This window comes from Opisthocomus hoazin, chromosome 14 (genome assembly GCF_030867145.1).
Source record: "Opisthocomus hoazin isolate bOpiHoa1 chromosome 14, bOpiHoa1.hap1, whole genome shotgun sequence".
Classification (NCBI taxonomy): domain Eukaryota; kingdom Metazoa; phylum Chordata; class Aves; order Opisthocomiformes; family Opisthocomidae; genus Opisthocomus; species Opisthocomus hoazin.
In genome coordinates this window covers 23,600,026-23,623,515 of record NC_134427.1, presented here as the reverse complement: position 1 = coordinate 23,623,515, position 23,490 = coordinate 23,600,026, and the positions used below count along the sequence as shown (strand labels likewise).

Sequence of the window (23,490 nt, the reverse complement as noted above, 5' to 3'; positions counted from 1 at the left end):
GGCTGGCTGTGCCCGGGGTGTGACAGAGCCCCCCAAGCTGCGCGCGGAGCAGCCGCAGGTCTGCGGTGTCAAAACCCACTGGCGGTGCTGCCGCCGACCCCTGACGCCCGCGCCGGGGGCTCGGCCGAGCTGCTGGTGTGCGCGGGGCAGGCTGGGGTGCCCCGTTGTTCTTCGTCTGGGAACCAAAGGTCTTTAATGCCAGGGTGGGGCTGTCCTCCTCCTCCTCCTCCTCGCAAGACGCAGGGTCCTTCAGCCGCCTGGCCCGAGCCATGGCTGCGCAGGACGCAGTGCTCGCTACACCCAGCTCGTCCGCTGCCGTACGACAAAGACCCCGTGGTAGAAGGGCGAGGGAACGTGTGTTCCCCGACACCAGTGTGCAGGGGGTGGTGGCTGGGCCGTGCCGGGGTGCCCTCGGGCGGGGGTCCGCGTGTGTGGGGGGCAGCTGCGTGGGGGGTAAGAGTGGAGCTGGCTGCGGCAGCGTGCGTCTGTGTGTCCGTCCGTGTGTGTGTGTCGGGGTGTCCATGTGTGTCGGGGTGGCCCCAGGCTCTGCAGCCGAGGTTCACCCCAGCCCTTTGGGGGGTCCCCCCTGTGCCAGGCCCGCAGGGTGCCACAAGGCCCCCCTGCTCCCCCCGTCCCGGGGTGCGCTGCGGGCAGGAGGAGGAACGCAGCGGCAGCACCTCCCCCACCGCCTCCCACCGCGCTGTGCTGCCGGCCCACGCAGCCAGAGCTCAGCCCCACCGAACGCACCCGGGAGCTGGCAACGCCATCGCCACGCAGCACAGCCAGAGCTCAGCCTCACCCCCTCGATCCCGGCGGGACGGCCTTTCCCTGCGCCGGCAGCGCTCGCTGCCCAGAGCCCGGCGTTCCGCGCAGCGGGACGCAGGCTGGCACCCGGGACGCGGGGAAGGGCAGCGCTGCAGGCTGCTCCGCTGGCGCCGCAGGGGAGAACGGGGCAGCAGGCGGCAGCCCCCTCCCTGCTCAAAGCCGGAAAGGCGCAGCTGCGGGCGTCTGACTTCGACCCACGGACTTTATTGGCGCAAACGTTAGAACTCTCGGGGCCCGGAAATATTCACAAGTGCTCGGAGGAAGCTGGCCGAGACGAAGGGGCGCAGGGAGCCGCGGCCCCGCTCCCTCCTCTGCGGAGTTCAGTCTTCGTGGATGTTGAAGAGCTTTGCTACTTCGTTGAGATCGTCGTGCTCCTCCCCGTCTTTGATGATCTGAAGGAAGGAGGAAGGCATTAAACCCTGCGCGTACCACGAGCAATCAGTGCTGCCAAGTCTGGACGCGGGACGAGCGGCCGAGCCCCTCTCTGCAGCTCTGCTGATGCCAGCCTGCCAACTTAGGCGGCCCACAACGCGACAGCCGGACTCGCTACAGCCAGGTTTATACGGGAGTCTGAAACGTCGCCTTATCTGCCCCCAGGAAAGGCTGGAGTGGAAACCAACCGCGCTGTCCCTGGGGGACGCGTCTCGATGCCCGGGTCTCCCCGTACAGCTGGGGAGAACAAGCATCCTCAGCGAGCGATTCACCGCGGCTCCGAGGCGACGAGCCGGTCTCTGCCCTGACTTAGAGGAGCCAGCGGAGTGGCTTAAACCTGCAAAACTGTCAGAGAACGCGACGGAGAGGCCAAGGGTCCCTCGCACGCCTGGCGCTCCCATTTAACGGGAAGGCTGCTAAGAGGCGGAAGGAAAGGATCGATCTCTCCCGGGGACGGGAGAGGTAACAGCTTTGAACTGCATCCTGAAAGCTTCGGCTTCGATACCAACGGAAACCCCCGGCATTAGGAACGGTTCCTTTCGGGACAGATCCCCTGGGACAGGGTGGAATCGCTCCCACAGTGCAAACTACCGACATTCTCTAGAGGCGTTAAAAATTGACCTGGGCACAGGTGGTCTTACCTGGGAGGATGGCAACAGCCTAGGGGGTGGAGACAGACTAAGCACCTACTCAAGGCTGCTTCTAACCCTGACTTTTTGTGGCTGTGGATCTAGGATGACAAACGGTGGGGACCGAGACACTCGTACATTGGAGTCACACAAACCCAGGAGATCGCACCCCGACGCTCCTCGCCTGTGGTTCCTGCCTGTGCCAGGCGCAGACCCGAAGCCTCAGCCGTGCGCAGGCAGGGCTGGAAGCATCCGCCCGCCCCCCGCTGTTTCTGTGGGAGTTCCGAGCAAACACGCAGCGAGGCGCGAGGACACCTCCCGCAAGTCACCCGCGACGGGGCTGCCACCGGCCCTCGCGCAGCTCTGCTCTAGGTGGAGCATCTGCCCCTACTCCTCATTTTAAACTGGCAGATGGATCCTCCTCCGAGCAAGCCCCGCTGCCCGCACCCGGTCCCGCACTGACCTTCCGAGCGATGGGCATCCTGTTGAAGATGTTCCACAGGACGATTCCTACCACAACTTTGTCCCTGAGGTAGAAAATGACGCCTTTGCCATAATCTTCTCCTTGCTTCGGAACTTGAGGCGTCGGTGAGGAGCTGGGAGAAATGTGAACTTCCGAGGCTTCCGCTTCCGTTTCACTCTCCGACCGGATCCCCGTCCCTAATGCCAAGGTAAGAGAGATCAAACGCCCAGCGCAGGGACAAGCAGCGGCCGTCTGCCCGAGACGGCGAGCAGACGGAAGAGCGGGGCTCCGTCAGAGGCCATGCCCTTTGTGTTGTTCAGTTCCAACACCGCTCCCAGGCAGCAATCCCAGCACCAAGCGCACACGGACCCTTCCCAGCTCCAAACGCAACGGCCGGCACAGCCCGCCGCTCCCAAACACGCTGACACCCCCAGCACCGCTTCTGCGCAAAACCGGGCCGTTTTAGTGCCGCAGAGGAAATCAGGCATCACCGGGGAAAAACGTTTTGGTTCTGGTCGGTGAGTGACGCAATGTTGTCTGGGAGGAATGTTACGTTTTAATCCCATTTTAATATCAAACCCGGCCTTTAAAGCTTGGTCGAGAAGGAAGCAGACGGGCTGCCGCCTCCTCGTGCCGCAGAGTGAGACCGGCTGACGCGGTGGGCACCACCCCGGGTGAGACACAAACACCGCACGCACCCCGCACCCCGCTCCCCGCGCGGCCCAGCCCCACCTGACTGCTCCGTCGCGCTCTTCGGGGTGTCTCTTGCCGTGGCCTTAGCAAAGACTCCTACTGTCGGCAGACTGCTGTCAACGAGGCCGATGGCTTCGTACCCTATGTTAGGGCCCAGGTCGCTCCTAGGAACGAAGCAGGAACAAAATCATTGGTGGCATTGGCGAGATGAACCCCGGGCAACCCCACGCAACCCGAAATCCTCGACGATGGTGGCGTGCGAGAGCCCGCTGTCCGCAGGCTGACGGACACGCACCAGCCTCCTCGCGCCCGTCGGCACGGAAGAGGAGCCCAGACACAGCCAGGCTACGGCCAGCGGCTTCAGAAGAAACCAGCTCGATGAACAAACCCCCGAGACGCTGGGGCCTGCTCCCTCGCGGCAAGCCGGCTGGCTGCCCGGAGCCGCACGCATCTTGGAAGTCACACACCCGCCCTCGGCTCTCGCATGTACTGGGGCGCGGCGAAGTCTCCTTTGCTGCTGGCTTCGAACCACCGTGACGCGGTTCAGCTGGGGCAGCAGCGAGCATTCCTCCGGGCCCCGCCAAGAGCAGCCTTGCGGCAGGGCGCGGTGGCGAGCGCTGGCCACCGCCAGCTGTTTCGCGCGTGTTTCAGCGAGGGCGTTTGAATATTAAAGAGAAGAACACGGTGCTGTAACAGCTCCCCGCACTGGGCACCCGCCGAAGGGGACCGGGGGTGCTCGCTGGGGTGTCAGCGCAGCTGTGGGTCGGGGCCCGGTAAGCACAACGTGTCCGAAGCGCTCCCAGCTACGCTGCGCAAACCGATGCATCCTCTGAAACGACTCGGGCATCTCTCTGTGCACATCAGCACCCTCCGGGGCAGACTGGGCTACCAGTAACACGCCGGCCAGCCAGCCCAGGCACCCAGTGGTGGGGAAGCTCGGGGGGGATGCTGAACGTCCTGAAAACACGCAGGAGGAGGAGGAGGTGCTGCCATTCGCCAGCTTTTCGGCGCCGGGGACGGCGGCCTCGCTGCGTGGGGCCGGCCAAGCCCCGGGGTCAGCACCTGCCCACACCAGGCGGGCTGCAGCTCGCCGTCCCAGGCTGCCGGCGCCCGTGGCATGGCGGGGGCATCCCGAAGAACGTGCATTTGACAGGGGTGCTTCCGCGTCCGACTTTAACAGCGAAGCGAGAAACCGCCTGTGGCCAGAGTCCACGCAGCACAGACCACGCGTTCAGGTAACGGCCAGCGAGTCACGGCTGGTTTTGAGGGGATTTCTCCAAGAGAAGTAAAACTCTTTTCCCCATATTCAAACTCCTGCTAACTTTAAATTCCTGATCTTGAGCTAACAGGCTTTGGGATTTTTGTTTGTTTGTTTTTGTTTTAAAAAGAGCTTCAGAAGGATAGAGCGGAACTGCCCCTTTTCTCGGTACCTCTCTCTGGAAAGCACCACACGCCCACCCATCACACACGCTCCTGGATGCGGCGATGCTACTACAGCGGCCGTTCAGCTCCTCAGCGACAGTGCAGCGTCACCAAAACCAACAGACTGTGCCGGGGAGCTTCAGGTGACTGTAACAGAAAAGCTGTTGCCAAGTTCAACCCATAAATTAGCCAGCTCCGAGGAGAGGGGCGGCTCTTTACTGCCAATTGCTTTGCTGAACGGGACTCGTTCAGGGAGAAACTGGGATCTGCCGGAAGGAAAAACACTTCAGAGAGGTCAGGGCAGAGCAGCGAAGGCCCAAATGCCCTCCGGTTCCCTGGGCTCTGGGAACACGAAGCTGTGCAAGGCGTCTGCTGAAGCGGTTTCCCTGCGCTCCGGAAACGGAAGCCTTGGCACGGTGCATCTCCTCACAGCTCCCGCTGCGCAGCCAAAGAACGACCGAGAGAAGGGATCAGCGTTACCAGAACATGGACTGATGCCAGTAGGGCTTCGCAGCTCCCGTCATGTTCTCTCCAGCTAGTCTGCCGCTCACCACAGCGTGGTCGTGGTGCTCCACGCGTCTCCTGCCCAGTTTGATGTCGTAGAAGCAGGCAGCATCCCCGGCCTTAGAAAGAACCACTCAGTGAGGGCTGAGCACGGACACCGAAAGCTTCAATCAATGCACAGACAAATGAGGCATCGGGAAGAGAACAAAGCGGAACCCCAACCACCACCACTGCATCATCCCGCTCCCCGGGCTACACAGCTGCCAGTTTCTCCGCATTTTTGACTGATCTTCGGGAAACGACGACAGCATCGGGTACGTTTCCCAGAGGAACCGAAGCTGTGACTCCCACCCGAGGGCCTCTTACGCAACAGAGTAATCCGCGCTATCTTTAGGTCACCCCAACTCCTCTTACACAGCATAAATATTCAAGAACTCGCAGAGTCGTTACCACAGCAACGAAGCGTGCTGTGCTGCATGAACAGCCTCGGCGGCTGCCGGCAGGATCCGCGCCGCAGTCGGCCTCGCTGCTCGCTGTTCTTCGCCCCATGCGCCTAACGGGGGCATGCCAGCCCCCGAAACTCTCCGTGTCCCGACCGCAGCTCCGCTGCGCGTACTCACCACCCAGATATTGGAGCGCGCCTGCAGCTCTGCGTTCACTCGGAACCCTCCGAAGTCGGAGTCCACCTCCAGCCCAGCCGACTTTGCTAATTCCACGTTAGGCTCCAGCCCCACTGCAGCCACAATGTGATCAGTCTCCACCTGTTTGGGAAGTCGGAATTATTCTCTTAATTCTCTCAATGCCCCCGCAAACTTTACCCTCTCCCTGCTTTCACATTTACCTTTCGGCCGTCTTTCAGTTTAATCACCAGCCGACTGCCAGAGACGGAGACAGACTTGACCACGGCGTTCGGCATGACGTTAACGCCCTCTGGAAACAAACACAGCGAACAGGGCTGCTTGCTCGGGGCCAGACCGGTTTCAGCGGCAGCAGGATGCAGGCAGAGCAGGGGCCAGGTCAGGAGCCGAGGGAGACCCTCGTTTCTCGCTGCCTGTGCCAGCGCAGTTTTGAGTGAAGCATGGGGAGAAAGAAACCCAGCTAACAAGTTTGAAAGAGCGACTTAAAGGCCGATCAGAAGTACACGTCTCACATGATGACCCCAGCGAGCTCCCCCAGGCAGGTTTTCAGGCACCAGGGACGTTCAGCTACCCCGTGCCCTGTCACAGCCAGACCCAGAGCTCCGACAAGGCAGCTGCCATGGACAAAACAACGCTGCTCGGACCTGTGGGCTGCCAGGCCCCGCAGTCTGCAGCCCCAGCCGTATCCCTGCTCCCTCCAGCCCCACTCCACTTACCCACGCACAGCAATATATCCTGCACTGAATGGAGAAAAGGTTATCTCGGGTCTTGCCGGCTTTTATCGGCCACACACCGCAGCAGCTGCCTTACGACGGCGTACGCACCAGGCGTGGGGCTGCACAGCCCTTCTCTCCGAGGGGCTCTAGGCTGACGCGGCAGGCTGTCGGCAGTGCAATTATTCGAGGCTAGGGCCACTCAGAAGAGGAGAGCAGGCAGTTATCGTAACACAGCCTCGGCTCCAGACTACGGAGGCCGTTAAACTCGTGAGTATGCTCGCAGGGATCGCTCCGTGCAGGAACAGCCAGAGGGAGAATCTCACCGGCATCAGCGTACGTAATTGCTCGGCGTTCCCAGAGGAACTGCTAAGAAGCCAGAGATCAGGGCAGCTCTGTGCTACCCAAGCTGCCTGAACCACCACCTGCTCTGCTCTGCCCCTGGGCCACCACGGCAGGGACCCGGCCTGCCCGCGGCCCCGCTGATGGATCACACAGAGCGCTGTCTTCCACGAGGAAGAGCCACACAGCAGCCACTGGCCTGAACACCACAGCTCTGCCCCTCGCGGAGCAGCAGCACCCAAACGCAGCCTCACCTCTTCTGACCTTCTCCGTGGTCCAGTTGCTCAGATATTCTGGCAAGACTTTGCCCATATTGCCACCCTCTGGAAAGAGCTGAATCACCTCCAGGCCTCTGGTTCGTGCTGGAAGGAAAGCAAAGAGCAGGCTTCTTACAACCCACGGACAGAGAGCAGCAGCACAGGCTTGGGGACACCAGCACGTGCTTTACTTTAGGCAAGGAGCTTGACAGAAGTCTCCAAAACGGGGAGTTCTGGCTCCCAGGTTTTCCACAGGAGTCACCAAGTGAGTGACCACTGGTTCTGGCAGACACTGGGACAACAGGCAGCAGACTTCTGCATAGAACGCTTAGTGTTTTGGAGAAAACCTCCCGTATTACAGAAATCACCACAAGACACTACTCGGAAAGCTGCAGGCCCTTGACTGCCAAATCCAGTTGTTCACAACCTCTCTGAAACAAGTGTTCTAGGGTGGCTTTTAGCATGGAGAGAGCAAAGGTAACTTTTTACAGGGTGGAATGACTGGGCAACACGCACTGGCCTGCAGAGCGTCCAGGGAGCCCAACTTACAAAAACCTTCGTGGTCAGGGGCTGCTCGACAGCTAATGAGAGGGAAAACGGGAAAGCAGGCCAGGCCACACAGCCAACACCACCCCCGTGCGTCAAGGTTACTGCAGGCAAACCACAAGTCTGTGCGAAAACTCACCAGCTGGGGCATGAAAAGGAAGCCTGTGATGCCAGGCTGCGTACGCCCAACGTCCCGCACTGCTGTCAAGGCGGCGGCTGCAGACCAGCTGCCCGCAGCAGCACACTCACCTCGTCTTCCCAGAGCACAGGCCAGCTCGCTGCCCAGAAAGCCACCGCCGATAATCGTGACGGACTTGACTTCTCTTGAAATCTTCTCCAGATTCTTGAAGTCCTCAATCTGAAAGAAGATTTATTCCCATTTCAAATATCCTCAAAGAGGAATGGCAGCAGAAGGTATTTTTCTCCAGTTTCTCCCTCTGAAATCAGAGCAACTCTCTCCCCAAGCCAGAAAGGGAAATCTGTTTCTCCTTCCTCCTGTTCATCTACTGCACAGAAGAAACCCTCTGGCTTCCTAATGTTTGTGCAAGCTGTTCCCTGTCCAGGAACTCTCAGATTCCTGCATTCTCCCCCGAATTTCAAGAGAAATTGCAACAAAGTTTCTAGACACGAAGGCACTGCAGCACAGAGAGTGCTACTTCCCATCTTTCCCTTCCCACCGTTGAGAGACCAGACCTTTGGGAAGTCCAGCACAAAGCAGACACTTCCCATGTGGCTTCTCGTTCCCGATTCCTCCCCTGAACAGGACCAAGGAGAAGGCTGCGTGCCTGCTCTAAATCCCAGGTTTTCAAGAAAGCCGGGTACATTAACAAAAAGCAACTCTACAGCGAAAACCAGAAGACCATTGACCAGCTTCCATGGCTTGCGTTCACTTTGTCCCAAGGCACAGGATGGGGGGTGAAGAAGTGCCACGAAGGAGGCATGGGTATCGGTTTATTAGCTCATTAGCAAACTATTTAAGCCAATCCACGGGCTAACGTGAACACCCAGCTTCACACTCAGGTAAAACTTCAGAGCACGAGAGCAGTCTCGGCCCGGCCTCACGCCCAAGGCCGACCTCGTGCCCACGTGCTGCACAACTGCGGCGCACACCGCGTCGAGAGGGTGCCAGGCCAGAGTCCTACGCCAGCTTCCCGAAGGCACACGCTGCTCACAGCCCGCACTACCGTGCTCGTGCTTTTAAAAAACTTAAGCGCAGATTATCACAGCTCTCAGGCCTGAGGCAAGTGGGTGAGTGTTCTGGTGGACTCTCCCCTGTTCCCTGCCTGGGGAACAGGACTACGTAGCCAACGGGCTCCTGGCTACCAGCCGAGGGAAGCAGCTGCCACAGCAAGGCTGTCCCGGACCCGAAGCAGAGGAGTTCAAAAGCTGAAAAGAGCGGCAGTGGCTCTGATGTTTCTCACCCCAGCACCAGCAGCACCTGGAGATTACCTTCCGGAACAGCGTCAGCCTTTGCTGCACATCTCTCCCTGCTCTTTCGATGGCGGGTAGGTTCCTCGGGGAGCCACCTGAGGACAAGGGCGGGGAGAGAGAGAGAGAAAGAGAGACTCGTGATACCACGGCCACGTCACTGGCTGTCCAGACAACGCAAAGCCATCGTTAACCTGGACTGGGCTTTCTAAACTGTTACGATACGCTCTACTCCCTGTTGCTGTCTGGGCTTTGAAGTTGAGAGACCTTCTGTGTGAGCAGCAGCTGACCCAACAGCCAGGGTAAGAAGCTCTAATGCTGCACACCTTGCTCCACCGACTGGAGACAGCCAGTGCCACTCTAACTCACCGCAGAGGGCTGCGGAACTGCCAGCGGCAGATGCTGGAGCAGGGCTCTGCCCAAGCACGAGCTGGCTGCTGCTGTGGGCAGGGTTTGAAGAGCCTGGCCTGTACTGGAGTTCCTCCGCCCAGCTGCGAGGGAAGCCACCTTTCCCTCCTTCCCCGCTGACTGGCACAGGGCAAAACCCTGAATGTCCCGCGGGCACAGGTGAAAAACCCAACGGCGGGGCTGTCTGTGCGACTGTCCTGCACGCGACTGCTCTACCAAGTGTTTGACGCATACCGCAGAAACTTCCTTGTCGGGTAAATGCCACTGAAAGAAAAAGCCTGGCACCAGACAAAGAACAAAGAGAGAAAACCCAACAACCTACCAGTGGCAATGAGACACTTGTCGTAGGATATCTGGGTCCCATCACTCAGTTTCACTGTGTTGCCCCTGACATCCATGTGCACAACCTGCAAAATTCAACAGGCAGGGCAGCTCAGCTCCCAGGCACCGCAGGCCGTCGGAGCTAAACCACGCAGACTACCGATGCGAGGAGCAAGCCTGGAAGCCACACGCTCCCACCTTTACGTTTAGGGGGATGGGAGAAGACTGGAAGTAGGAATTGAGACTCTTGGGCAGCCATCATAGATCAGGGTATTCTCCCAGGATCTGAGGCCAAGGAACGGACTCAGACACTAGCGTGGTAGTTCAGCAGTAAGAGGAGTCACCGAAATATTATTTTAGCAGCATTTAAAAAGCTGAGGAGGCAAATATATGAGAAGCCTCGCCATAAACTTGTGCACCTTCCTGCTGCTTCTGCACGATGCTCTTGCTCCCACTGTAACCCAGTACTCGGATCACCCTGCTCCCCTTGCCTCACCCTCTGACCAGCAGATAGCCTGCTTCCCATTTCGTCACACCCCGTCTCCGAGCTCTACACGTTCTTGTCCCATGCCCAAACTCTAGACTTACCCTTCCCTCAGCTCGCTACTGTTCCTCATACCTTGTCCCGTTCTCAAACGTCACTCATGCTGTCCTTCAGATCAGCACAGTCCCTGCTTCATCACAGACCCTTCTCCCAGAGGTTCTCCTCCTCAGCCAGCCCTCCCTCCACACCACCAGCTACAGCTCTTCAGTTCCAGCCTGGAGCACCGGCTCTGCTCGGGAAGCACTGCGCAACGCCAGAGCAGCAGCTCGTGCCGTACCCACCTTCTTGCCAGAGAGAACTGCTACTCCACCGTTTTCTACAAAAGGCAGGTCACGAACAGGCACGTAGAACGACGGCGGCTGGAAATAGATACTGAAAAAAGCTCCATTATCAAATGCGTTCCACTTTCTCTGCGATAGCAGCTATTCAGCAATTACCAATGACACAAAGACTACTCTATGCATCCATAACAAGCTCCAGAATTCTTATTTTTAAGAATCAGGGTCTTCACACTGTTGAAGTTCAAGGGTTTAGATCGGTAAGGCTTTATCACAAAAATCAAATGTGGCCCAGGGTCCCTGGAGCTCTGCTCTAAACTGTGAAACTCTACCCCCACCTTTGCTATTAACTTCTTTCACAGGATTTCTGCCAGTGCACGCCCAGGGGAATCGCAGCGAGCTTCAGGAGGTACCAAGCACCAAGCTGACTCTTGTGTGCGACTGCCAGCGCTGTCGCACCTTCCAGCCTGCTCCTTAGAGCTCCACTGACCTGTTTGCAACACCTCAGCATCTCTGGGAAGCCACGCTCCACAGGCCCGCAGCCTGCCCCGCGGGCTCTCGGCGGCTCCTCCAGTCAGCTGGTCCAGCACAAACCACCACACGAGCTCCGCACGCAGCACGCACCGCTGTCCCTCCTTCCATCCGCCCAGCCACACCGCACACCGGCACTCGCACGCCACAGGGCTCTCTCACAGCCCACACGACCACAGGAATCTACCCCGTGATTCGCCCACACAGCACTCCAGGGTCCTCCAGAGCTCTGCAGTGGCTCTCTCACAACAGCCTGATCATCGTCAGCTCTTCATTAAACACTCTCCTTCACCCTGGCTACCAGTAAGCGACACATACCTCCTCTCCTTGCCGTTCCACTGCTTGAATCGCAGAGTCTCTGTCACATTTGGATCATCTGAAAACCACAGTTCTTTGGAAAGAGGTGGACGCATATAGGGGAGGGCAGGATCTTCAGACACGATCAGCACCTTTAATTGGTCATTAAACACGTCAGCTGTACTGATGCCAGGCAAATGGCAAAGCAGAGGCTCCGACGCGAGCACAGTGTTCCGTCATCCACCAGAACAGGGCACCTCTTACCCGGGCACCGGGGTCACGAGCCCGAATGGATCTGGCAGCAGCAAAAGCAGCAGTTCCTCCACCGATCAGCAGGAAAGGAACGTGAGACGGGACCTCGGGGCGAGCTCCCGGAGCTGCAGGTGACACATTGGACAGCTTACTGCGAGGACGGCAGGGAGAAAGGCCCAGCCCCGAAGCACAGAGCTGGTCACCAGACGCCTTTCAGGCACAGACCTCCCTCGGCAAATCGCCCTTCAGACACCCTCTCCTCCCCTCCCCTTCCACCCCAACACGCTTCCCAAGAACCATGCAGCTGCTTCACTCAAAGCTGGCTCCCTGCATAAATCAGGCTGTCAGGTTTCAGCAAATTATTCCCCCCAAGCCACAGCTGCAGAGCGGAGCTCAACGGTAATCGCAGAGTTTTGGAACAGACCATTAGCACAGCTTTCATCGCACGGCTTTAGCTTCTCTGTTACAGATCTACTTCTCTCTGCTTTTAAGATGTTCAGAATCAGACCGTTCTACATAACAAGCTTGAAACACCACCACCTGGACGGCCTGGAAACAGGTGTCAGGCCTTACCCTGAATGGGTGCTGCCTGCCCAGCAGACTCCCAGAGCGCTTCGTTTTATAAACCGATCTGTTGGAGACCGCTGCTCACATTTGCACAGCGGGGCGAAGCGGCTGCAAAGTCGGAGGCTCGCAAAGCTCATTTCCAGCATTCAACACGCGATTTCAGAAGCTTCACATAAGATCAGGACATAGCAACAACGTGCTCGGCCTCTACTCAGGCCAAAGGACGCACTAGAGATCCCGCATTCAGGTTTGAAGGTAAGTGACAGTTTGCTGAGCCAGCACGAGGGACATCGCCTACAGATCATTCAGAACACCAGGGGAAGAGATGTGGCCTGGGTGTCATCCAAATCAGAAAGCAATTTTCAAAATTATTTGGAAAGTATGAACTGCAAAGTGTTTGATCTAGCTTTAAGAACACGAATCAACTTGGGAGCAACCCTGCACCAGCCGTTCAGTGAACAGTTTATAAGAAAGAAGAGTTCCCTAAAATGCCAAGGCGTATTTTTCTATAGCTGTACTCTGCAAGGAGACCAACTTTTGAGTTCCTACCAGAATGCATCTCCTCCCACATGCAGGTCCTGTTTCTAAGCAACATGCAGTTAAACCGTTTGTAGGAATAAAACAGTTAAATATTACCATCAAGACTCACCTGCTGTGCCCTGAGAAGCAGCATCTGCATCTGAAAGAGAAGACATCGACTTAATTCAGCGAAGCACAGGCTACCCAGGATAGTGCGGCCAGCAAGCCGCAGCTCGGGGCTGACCCGAGGAGACCACCGGACTGACAGGCTCTCCACTGCAAAGGGACAGAGCCTCCAGCAATGCAGACTTACCAAGACCTCTGCTTCAGCGTTTAGGCTCTCACTCTCTGTCCTCCAGCCTCAACCACGATAAACACACTTTATCCTCTCCCTCAAACCAAAGCAATCACCACTTTTCTGGCCTGCCTGCAGGATATTCTTTCTGCTGGTGTCCCAGTAAAGGGACACAACGCACCCTATCTTCTGTGACCTAAAGCCACTGTTATTAGGAAACACGTCGTCCTTTGGCTCAACAGTTCAGACACTATCTGAGCTCATAAATTAAGAGACCTTCAATGAGCAACCTGCGGTCCGCAGGCAGCCTGCAAAGCACCTTCAAGAACCTCACTGATGGTCCCGACTCCTCCCTCTACACGCTGCTTCTCGCACGCCCAGCCCGCCACGCGCGGCACAGGGACGTGGCACGGCGCGGAGGCGTTTGTGCTGGCAGGCCGTATTATCCCTCGGAGTCACAGCGTCTTTGCCAGCCCACGTAAGGGTAAAGGCCAAAAGCAGGGCTAACTCTTTCCTCCTTTCATCACAGAAAGCACAAACGGCAGAAAGGAGCCCCGAGAGATAACCTGCTTTATCCTCACGATTATCTGTAAAAGAGAGCCTTGTTCCGGGTCATGGGAAGCCAGCCCCGTCTGCTACGCTGGGAGGGCACGGGAATTCACCACGAACAGAAGGCGCTGAGAAGCACCAGTGCTGTGCAGGCACAGCCTACGCTGATCTCCGTGTCCAGCAGGGCTCTGTTCACTCGTCTCAGAGGTCTCAAGTGAGCAGCTTATGAAGAACAGAGCCAAACCGAGAACTGGCTGGCCAGTACCCACCGGAAGGAGACGACTCGTTTCCTTGCGATCGCGCAGTTATTGTTGTGACTCGGCTGGTGAATCGCTCTTTCTTTTCTCTCAATGTTCTGTATACCTGGAGACAGACAAGGAGATATTTATATCCGACAGCAGCAAGGCACCACTCTGCTTCGACCCCCCGACAGGCTTTTGTCTGTCCTGCTTGCTCAGAAATGCCATCTGCTTTCAATTAAAGCAGGCAGACCAAAACATACCTCACTGAAAAAAGGGCCCGTAAAGGTACGTATGCATAGCTAACAGAGGAGTGCACTGGGAACAGGGTCTGCTCTACATACGATGTGACAAATCTCACTTGTCTGGTTGCTTCCCATAAGCAAGCAACCAACCTTTCTGCAGATGTGTGGCCTTTGGGCTGCGGACGTGTTCCAAGAGGAAGCAGATACAGCAAAGGAAATGCAGGCAAACGGACCCCAGGCTATCTGCAGACTAGGCCGTGGCACGGGCACCACACACGGCTGCAGAAAAGGAGGACAAATCCAAGGCAAAAGGCATCTCCCAGCTTCAGGAGCCCAGAGCGGCGGCCAGAACAAGCCAACAGCCTGATTGACCGGCGTTCTTCAGGCCAGCTGTGACAGGCGTGATGCTGGCAGTGTCCTCAGACACGGAGCGGGGCTGGGCTAGGTGACAGCCTTCAGCTGGAAGCGATGCCCGCGTCCCAGCGCTGACCCGCGGCGTGTGTGGCTGCTGAGCTCGGGGCACAGTGTAAGCCAGGCCTGCACGCTCTGGGGGTACGATTCAGCGGTGCAGACAAGGAGGGAACATCTTCTCAGACATCATGTTAACTTCCAAGAAAAACCGGTAATGTGGAGAAGCAAAAGGCAACGCGACTGCTGGAAGCAGGTCACGGTATGATATTTGCCCTCCCAGTTAACAAATTAGAGGGAAGCAAACCATTTTTTTAAGGCAAAACCTAGCCTTGCTAAATAATCCGGACCACGTGTGCACGACACCAGCTTTCATTCTGCGCTGTTTATAAAAGGTAAAAACCCTACCGAGACGGCCTGAAACGCAACGCTCTATCCCATCACTGGATTTTGAATTGTGAAAGAACATTAAAACTGGAAGATTTCCAGCAAGAAATAACAGCTGCCTCCTAAACGTGAAGGCACGACAGGTAACGCTGCAGCTGGTGCCAAACCACTCACTGTTAGCTAAGCGACTGTTACGACATCCAAACTATGTTTGAACAGAAGTTAATTCCTTCGGGGAACTGAAATCTCTTTTACTCCCTAGACATTTTGCATTTCCCCAGTCTCCACAATTAGGTGCTTTATACCACAGCAAATCGTCTCAGACGAGAACCGAGGAATTTCATGCCAGGCACAAAAAAGAGCACAGGCAGACAAAAGCACGGCCAGGGAACTGAAACAATGGCAAAAGTATCAGAAAACAAGAACTCGTCAGTGTTGAAGAGGATTAAGATACAGGTATTTTTAAAGCCTTTTGCTTAAACATGTAAAAGTCAAGGTTAACAAAACCACCTCTGCTTTCGCAAGCAGAACCATGAAGTTTTTAAGCAAGTCCGAAGGCCAGCGTACAGCAAACTAAATCTGAGCCCTCAGAAGTGACGATTCTGTACATGCAAAATACCAGATCAGGCCTTCAGGATAAATATTTCCAAGGGGACAATGCCAAGTTCTTCCTAGTCAGAAGCACAGCTGTGTACTTTGCCCGATAACCGGAGTGGTATTTCAGTGCTCTGCTCTGAAGAAATCACCAAGTCAGACAACTTTACCTTCCTCTGGCATACTTCTATTTAGTTGATGATTTCCTTTTTTGGTATGCCAACATGACTGATATCAGAATAGATGCGTGAATTAATTTGTGCCTTTCTGATGGTTACAAACCGAGGATGGCCAGTTTTGCTTTTAGATTTCACACAGAAAAGTTAATTCCAAGGCAATTTTTCCCACTCAGAACTACACTGTTTGAGAGTATAACATTTGTAAGCTTCCATTATTTGACACTGTCCCTGGGAATTAAATACCCGAGGCCGGGGAGCACAACGACGGTTCAGTTAAAGTCAGTGGCTAACCTGGTGCGGCACCCAGCGCGGCACCCGGCCTCCCCCCGCCCCCAGGGACACCGCGCTGCTTTCAGCATCTTACATAAGCTCCTGTCCCAGTGACCGTTCCTCCTACAATTAAGTACAGCAATAGGTTGCTGCCAGCTTTGCCAGGAACACCTGAAGACGTCAGTGATCTAGAAGGGCATCTTAGATGATGACATTGCAAAACTGTAGGTGAAGACAGGCAGAGAAAGAAGAGAGGGGAAGAGCTGAGTATTAAGGAGCACTCTCGATTAAACAGATCTTGGGAAAACAGCAGGATGCGCCTCGTAATTTCAGTTACCTTCTTGGGCAGAAAAAGTACAGCAGGGCACAGTAAAGAGTATCTAAAGGGAACAGGGAAAGACTTTTCCTCCATGCACCATTTCGAATTTTTTCTGCTCCCCAGGAGCCTTCTGCATGCAAAGAGTTTCATTAGGAGAAAATCAGGACTTGGAACTTTTCATGAATGCGATCCTCAAAGAGTAAGAATTTTGAAACTGAAATTTGCACGATGTAAACTTAGGACCCGTCCACTCCTAGGTAATGCTGCTACTCTTCAGCTGGCTGGGAACGCGATTTGCTCTCCGAGTCGGCCTGAAAAGCTTTATCCTTCTGAATCTTTTGAGCAGGACATACATGCCCGCTCACCAGTTTTGGGCTGAGCTGGTACGCTTACAAACACACTAAAAGCTGATGTTCTCAGTGGAGATTTGGCAAAGAGCGGTTTGCTTCGGTACTAAAAACACAGGCCACCCCACTCGCCTGGGACCACACGCTGCTGTCACATACAAGGCAGCAGGCAGAGCTGTGGCTGGTGAAAAAGGAGTGCCTTTACTATAAAGAAACCTAAAAGGTAACTGAAATTACAGTTAAAAAATTATCATAAGAAGTTAATTTCCAGACAGTTCAGTTAGCTCCCTGTGAAGTTTTCTGAAGGAGGAACTAGCTACAGAGATAAAAAGCTCAGTAAAGTTAGCTGAGATACAGCAAATGCTTGACAGGAGAGAGGCGTTGCGGCTTCTTGCCGTGAACTGCCTTTCTACTTACATAGGCACCCGCTCCTAACGTTGACAAGCCCACAATAAGGACAAAAACAGAACTATGGCCTTTGCCCCCGGGCACACCAGAGCTAGCCACTTGTCTGCTCAGCTGCAGCTCTATGGGAACGCTCCAGCGCTGCAACAAGTTGCCTGAGGAACACAATTCGTTAGAGAAAAACACAAAGAGACTGTCAATACAAAGTCACGTTTTGAAATTCAGAGACCAAGTAATTTCTGAAACCAAGCAAGCCAGCTACTCGCTCGGGAAGCCCAGCACCACATCTGAGCGGCTGTGGGGAATTATTCTCGCCACAACCAAGGGCTCCGGGCAGCCGTGGATACCGAAAACATCTGCGAGATCAAAGAACAGCTGCACTAATTAACGGGAGGGAGACCCGCCAGGACGGCAGACAGCTGGCGGCCGGAGCCTTCGAGCCGCACATCGCTGGGAGAGCGCAGCAGATAGGGGTGGGTGGGCGCGGGTGGGTGGGTGCTATGGGGTTTGCCACCCTCGCTCCCTTCTCCTCGCTGGGAGAGCACCGCAGATAGGGGTGGGTGGGTGCGGGTGGGTGGGTGCTGCGGGTTTGCCGCTCTCGCTCCCTCCTCCCGACCCAAGCGCTGGCCTGAGGCCGCACCGCGCCCCAGGCGTGGGCAGAGGCCGCCGCCGACTCGCCAGCCCACGCAGCGGGCACGGTCCTACCGGCAACACGACGTCCCTTGGCCAAGGCCGCTCGTCCTGCCGGCAGCAACGGGCTCCCGCTGCCGGGACGGCCTCCCGCTCGCTCAGCCGAGCAGCCGTGACACCCCGCTTCACCCCGCTGTAACCGGGGGGCCCCGGGGGCTGCTCCGAGCGCCTGGGCTCTCCCGCCCCGAGCGGCCCATCCGCATCCCGGCCGGCACGGACGCGCAGCCAGCCCCGGGTGTCCCGAAGAAACACGGAGGTTTCCCCTCCCGAGCTCCCCCGCCGCCCAAAGCGGTGTTTTCCGTTAAGCCGCCTCCTCGTTCGGCCGCGCCCGGTGCCCGCTGCCCGGCTAACGGGACCCGCAGCCCCGGGCAGCCGCAGCTTCGCACACCGGCGGCTCCCGCGCTGCCCCGGGCCCGGCGGGGAGGAGGGGGGCTCCGGGCCGCTGCAGCCTCAAGGCCCCGCGGGAAGGGCCCCGGGCCCCGCCGCACCGGCAAGGCCCCACCGGCTCGGCCCCCGGTCCCGACTCACCGGCGGCGGCGCGGCCCCGCGGGGCAGGGCTGAGGGGGCGCAGCGCGCGCGCCAGGCCCCCCGCGGCGGCGGCGGCGGCCACGCGGCAGCGGAACATGTCGCCTGTCGCCTGTCGCCCGGTCCCGCCGCGCCGACCCCCGCCACACGCACCGCGCAGGCGCCGCCGCCGCCGACCACTTCCGGTCGTCCGCTCTGCGCCGCGTCTCTATGGTGGCGCCGCCGCCACCGCCCACGTCTGGGCGGCCCCTCTGCCCCGCGTCTCTATGGTGGCGCCGCCTCCGCCGCCGACCACGTCCAGGCGGCCGCTCTGCCCCGCCGCCTCTGTGGTGGCGCCGCCGCCGCCATGTTGCGGCCGCCGCGCCGGCTCCCGCGCCCCCCGCTCCGCCGCTCCGCCGCCACCGGGCCCGGCCGCCGCCTCCTGCTCTCCACCCCCATCTTCTACGCTAACGGGCCGCCGCACATCGGGCACCTGTACTCCGCGCTGCTGGCCGACGCGCTGCACCGCCACCGCCGCCTCCGCGCCGCCGGCCCGGGCCGCCTCTCCACGGGTGAGCGGCCCTGTCCCCCCGGGGTGTGGGGGGGCCTCTCCCCGCTCCCCCCGCCTCACCCGCCCTCTCTGCCGTTCCAGGGACCGACGAGCACGGGCTGAAGATCCAGCAGGCCGCGGCCGCGGCGGGGACATCGCCCGCGGAGCTGTGCCAGCGCGTCTCGGGCCTGTTCCGCCGGGCCCTGGCCCAGGCCGCCGTCTCCTTCACCGACTTCACCCGCACCAGCGAGCCCCGGCACCAGCGGGCCGTGCGCCGCTTCTGGGGCGCGCTGCGGGACGCCGGGGCCCTCTACAAAGGGGCCTACGAGGGTTGGTACTGCACGGCCGAGGAGTGCTTCGTGCCCGAGAGCCAGCTCGGCGAGCGGCCGGACGCCCGGGGACGCCGCTGCAGGGTGGCTCTGGAGAGCGGCCATCAGGTAGCGGCGCGGCTGCGGGAGCTGCTGGTCCTCCGGCCTGGCCTGCTCTGGGGGTGCTGAACGCTTCCCGTGGCCGTCAGCCCAGGCTCGCCTGTGTTTTGCAGAGCCACAGAACGGTGTGGGCTGGAAGGGGCCGCACCTGGTTCCAGACAGGGACCCCTTTCTCCAGCCCAGGGTGCTCCCAGCCCCGTCCAACCCGGCCTTGAGCACTGCCGGGGAGGGGGCAGCCACAGCTTCTCTGGGCAGCCAGGGCTGCACCACTCATAGCGAAGAATTTCTTCCCTATATCTAATCTAAATCTGCCCTCTTCAGCTGCAAGCCATCACCCCTTGACCTATCAAATTCATAGACTAGGAAATCATATCTGCAGGGTGGGGGTCAGGAGGACGGGGCCAGACTCTTTCCAGTGGTGCCCAACGACAGGACAAGGGGCAACGGGCACAAACTGAAGCAGAGGAAGCTCCAGCTGAACACGAGGAAGAACTTCTTCCCTCTGAGGGTGATGGAGCCCTGGCCCAGGCTGCCCAGGGAGGCTGTGGAGTCTCCTTCTCTGGAGATATTCCAGACCTGCCTGGACGTGGTGCTGTGCAGCCTGCTCTGGGTGACCCTGCTTGGGCAGGGGGTTGGGCTGGGTGACCCACAGATCCCTGCCGGGCTGGGGTTCGGTGATCATAGAAAACCAAGGATAGAAAATCACAGAACATCTCTTCTGTGTTCACAGCGGTGTGGGGCTGTGCAGGGCAGAGCTGCCGACCCTCCAGCCGGCAGGGGCAAGCTTCGGCCGTGTGCCGTGGGAAGGGTTCAGGCTGCTGGGTTCCACAGGCTGCTGCCCTGCAAGCAGTGTTGTAAAGCCGTAGTGAAAGAAGTTATCTGTGCGGCAGGGTGAAGGTGTTTGTAACTGAGGTGTGCGTTGGGCATCTGGAGTTTCAGATCTGTTTTGTGAGCCAATTCGGTTTGGCCTCTGGGCGCTTTTCATCCACCCTGTTGCGTGGGTTTTGGCCCTACGTAAAGCACAGTAACCTCACCGGCCTGTGGTCTGGTCTGATGACTGAGTGGCGACGCAGCCAGGAGCGTGGCACCTGACCGAGAGTCTCTGCCTCCGCGTTCTCTGCAAGGCGTCAGGAGCTCCAGGGTGTCATCCAGGTGCTTCAGAGCCTCAGCAGAGAGAGTTCCTCCCCACGGGGACAGCCGCGCAGCAGAACAGGCTGCCGGGGGGAGTTCTGCGGTCCCTGTCCGGGGAGGTTTTGGAGCTGTGCCTGGCGGAAGCCCTGAGTAACCTGTTCTAACCCCGCAGGCGGCGGCAGGGAGCAGGAGCCTGCGCTAGAGACTTCTGAGTTGTGCTGTGCTCCCCAGGTCGGGGCTGTCTGAAGGTCAGGAGAGACAGCACGCAGGTTTCTCTGCAGGGCAGGTACTCGGTAACTGCTCACAGGCAAGCCTGGAACAAGGGCGCCGGTTTTGCGGGTTGTTCTAATTACTCTGCCCTTTATCGACCTCTGTGTGTGCTGCAGGCTCTGAGGTAGCAGTTCTCGGGACACAGCATGTTTCTGATCCCTTTTCCTCTTCCCACTCACCTGTCGACCACCTTTTCCGCAGGTGGCTAGCTGGTGGGTGGCTCGGCTCTGAGCGCTTGGCAGGCGATGCGAGGTGGGCTCTGCAGAGCAGCGTGCCGGAAGAAGTGGTTGCAGGTCCCACTTTGAGTTGGCTTTTACCGAAAGGATCGCTGGGTTGTGTAGAGGGAATATGGGATGGGGGGACGTGGCGCTGGCTCTGTGGGAAGTGTTACTCCTGCGGAGCGCGGAGAGCTGGTACCCAGAACATGAAAAAGATTGTGGAAAAACTTAAAGAAATTTTGGGGTGGAGGGGGAGCCAAACCTTTTTTGTGTAACTTGCTCGTGGTTTGTGTAGGGAAGGATATTTCTTCTGGGGTGACCTTCTAAGCAAGCGAGCAAAGGGTCGTGTTTGCTCCTGGCTGCTGCTGAAATTGGACAAGTTCAGCTACGTCGTAAGGCCGTTCTGTACCAGTAGGGCTCATTGTGCCGGGCTCTTTGCTGCCCGTGTCGAGAGCGAGGCGCGTTCTGGCTCGGTCAGCAGCTGGCGAGGTCGGTGCCGAGACTGAAGCTCTCCTGTGGGCTGCCGAAGCCTCCGCTTCTTATCTTGGAGCCTTCTGGAGCTTTACAAGTCCTGGACCGAGCCGAAGATCTCTTGAGTGCCTTTATGTAGCTTGCTCATACCGTAGCTACCCACGGAGTTTTCATTGATTTAGCTAAATGTGTTGTTTAATGTATTTAAATGTGCTGGAGAAGTGCTGTCCGTACTTCAACGTGATTATGGGCTAACGAAGTCAGCAACTAAGATGCGCTGATGCTTAAACTGGGGAGAGAGAGGAACACAGCACCTAGGAGAAGAGCCAAGGCGCCCGCCAGGCTTGCTGGTAGGGCGGCAGTGAACAATGTCATTTTGTCTTTTCACAATTTTCTACTATTATTGCAAAACTATGTTTTTAAGAAAGTGCATTCTCGTCTCCCTCATTCTTGCCTGATGAGACCTAAATCTGGCAGGTGAAGGTGCTCCTTCCCTGGGGGCACACGCGTCTCGAGGCAGCGTGCTGAGCCTCCCACGTGCCCAAGGCCTTGGGTTGTCCCGGGGAGCCCAGGGCGGCGGGCTCGGAGGAGAGGGGGTCCCCGCTCATCACAGAAAGACACCCGGGGCTTCACGCGTGGTGGGGAGCACGCCAAGCGCAGAGGGAGCGGGCGACGAACCACGCTGGGAACGCTGGGTGCGGATTGTACGACTGCTTGCAGAGCGTTTGGGCCGTAATCCTTTTCTCTCCCGTTTTCCCTCCCGCCTTCTCAGGTGCACTGGACCAAAGAGGAGAATTACATGTTCCGGCTGTCGGCATTCCGGGACCCGCTGTGGAAGTGGCTGCGGGACAACCCCCGCGCCGTTGCCCCCGAGCCTTTCTACCAGCGCGTGCTCCGCTGGCTGGAGGAGGACTTGCCAGACTTGTCCGTCTCCCGGGAGAGAAGCCGGCTGCAGTGGGGTATCCCCGTCCCCGGTGACTCCACACAGACGATTTACGTGTGGGTGGACGCCCTGGTGAACTACCTGAGCGCGGTGGGCTACCCCGAGACGCACGGCGAGTGGTGGCCCGCCGCGCACCACGTCATCGGCAAGGACATCCTCAAGTTTCATGCCGTCTACTGGCCGGCGCTGCTGATGGCCGCGGGGCTGGCTCCCCCCGAGCGGATCTTCGTGCACTCCCACTGGACTGTCCGTGGGCAGAAGATGTCCAAAAGCCTGGGCAACGTGGTCAACCCCGCCGCCTGTGTCGGCCGGTACACCGTCGATGGGTTTCGGTACTTCCTGCTGAGGCAGGGCGTGCCCGAGCGGGACTGTGACTATTACGACGAGAAGGTCGTCAAGGTGCTGAATTCGGAGCTGGCGGACGCGCTTGGGGGGCTCCTGAATCGGTGCACGGCCCCCAGCATTAACCCCAGCAACACCTACCCTCGCTTCTCAGAGTCCTGCTTTCCGAAGGAGACAGAGGCCACGGGCAGGGCTTCTGCGGAAGACTACGAGCTCGTGGCGTCTGTGGCGTCGCTGCCTCTGCAGGTGGCTGGTTATTTCGAAGGTTTCCAGATCTACAAGGCTTTGGAATGCATCGCCCTGTGCGTGCGGCAGACCAACGGTTTCTTCCAGAGACACAGGCCCTGGAAACTCGACCAAAAAGACCCTGGCGAGCAGCTCTGGCTGGACACCGTCGTCCACGTGACGCTGGAGTGCCTGCGTGTCTACGGGACGCTCCTGCAGCCCGTGATCCCTCACGCTGCGGACAGGCTGCTTTCCAGGCTGGCTGTTGAGCCGGAGGAGAGAGGCCTCTCGAGTCTGACGTTCCTGCCCCGCTACGACGGGAAGCCGTGTCCCTTTGAGGGGCGACAGCTCGGACCCGACACCGGCGTCTTGTTCCCCAGGCTGGAGCAGTCGGGGCAGCACCAGGCGGAAGCCGAGGAGCTCTAGGCCCTGACAAACGGCCTCTGTGAATAAAAGCCTCCGGGACATCCCGGAAAGCGTCGTCGTCGTTAAAAGCACGTTCGCCCCGTCTGCGGGTGGTGGAATGGAGCGAGCTGTCGGGGTTGAAAGCCGCCTCCACAGAGAGGAACGAGCTTTATTTCCTCCTCATGGAGGAGAGGGCTTGAGCGCTGCCGAACGCTTCAGAAATCAACGCTGCCCGTCCCACGCCAGCCGTGAACCACGCCGTTCCGCGCCAGCGAAAGGCAGCGGTGTGCCGCGGGGAGAGGCCCGGGCGGCGGCTCCGCAGCGGGGCTCCTCGTCTCGGCTTCGCCCGCAGGTTCTTGGGGTGGGCAGAGGTGGTGACGCCTCGGGGACGCAGTCTGCTGGGTCCGTCGGCTGGGCTTCCTCCGTGGGCCAGAGCGGCAGCGGAGCCGGTGGCCGTGCGGCGATCC

General features: G+C 58.5%; 2 protein-coding genes across 2 annotated transcripts; one reads left to right on the top strand and one right to left on the bottom strand.

The window, feature by feature from the left end:
- Positions 1-1,013: 1,013 nt before the first annotated feature.
- On the bottom strand, positions 1,014-18,176 carry AIFM1 (apoptosis inducing factor mitochondria associated 1). Its single transcript, XM_075435687.1, has 17 exons — positions 18,065-18,176; positions 16,859-17,001; positions 13,723-13,816; positions 12,740-12,769; positions 11,536-11,648; positions 11,293-11,423; positions 10,447-10,537; positions 9,623-9,707; positions 8,914-8,990; positions 7,714-7,822; positions 6,916-7,023; positions 5,810-5,898; positions 5,589-5,729; positions 4,945-5,087; positions 3,082-3,206; positions 2,350-2,546; positions 1,014-1,217 (listed from the first exon to the last, which is right to left on the bottom strand). The coding sequence occupies exons 1-17, from the start codon at positions 18,159-18,161 to the stop codon at positions 1,146-1,148; spliced, it is 1,845 nt and encodes a 614-aa protein (XP_075291802.1). The 5' UTR covers positions 18,162-18,176; the 3' UTR covers positions 1,014-1,145.
- A 222-nt stretch (positions 18,177-18,398) lies between these two features.
- On the top strand, positions 18,399-23,119 carry MARS2 (methionyl-tRNA synthetase 2, mitochondrial). Its single transcript, XM_075435692.1, has 3 exons — positions 18,399-18,612; positions 18,693-19,027; positions 21,881-23,119. Exons 1-3 carry the CDS (start codon positions 18,408-18,410, stop codon positions 23,042-23,044), a joined length of 1,704 nt encoding a protein of 567 aa, XP_075291807.1. The 5' UTR covers positions 18,399-18,407; the 3' UTR covers positions 23,045-23,119.
- Positions 23,120-23,490: the final 371 nt, after the last annotated feature.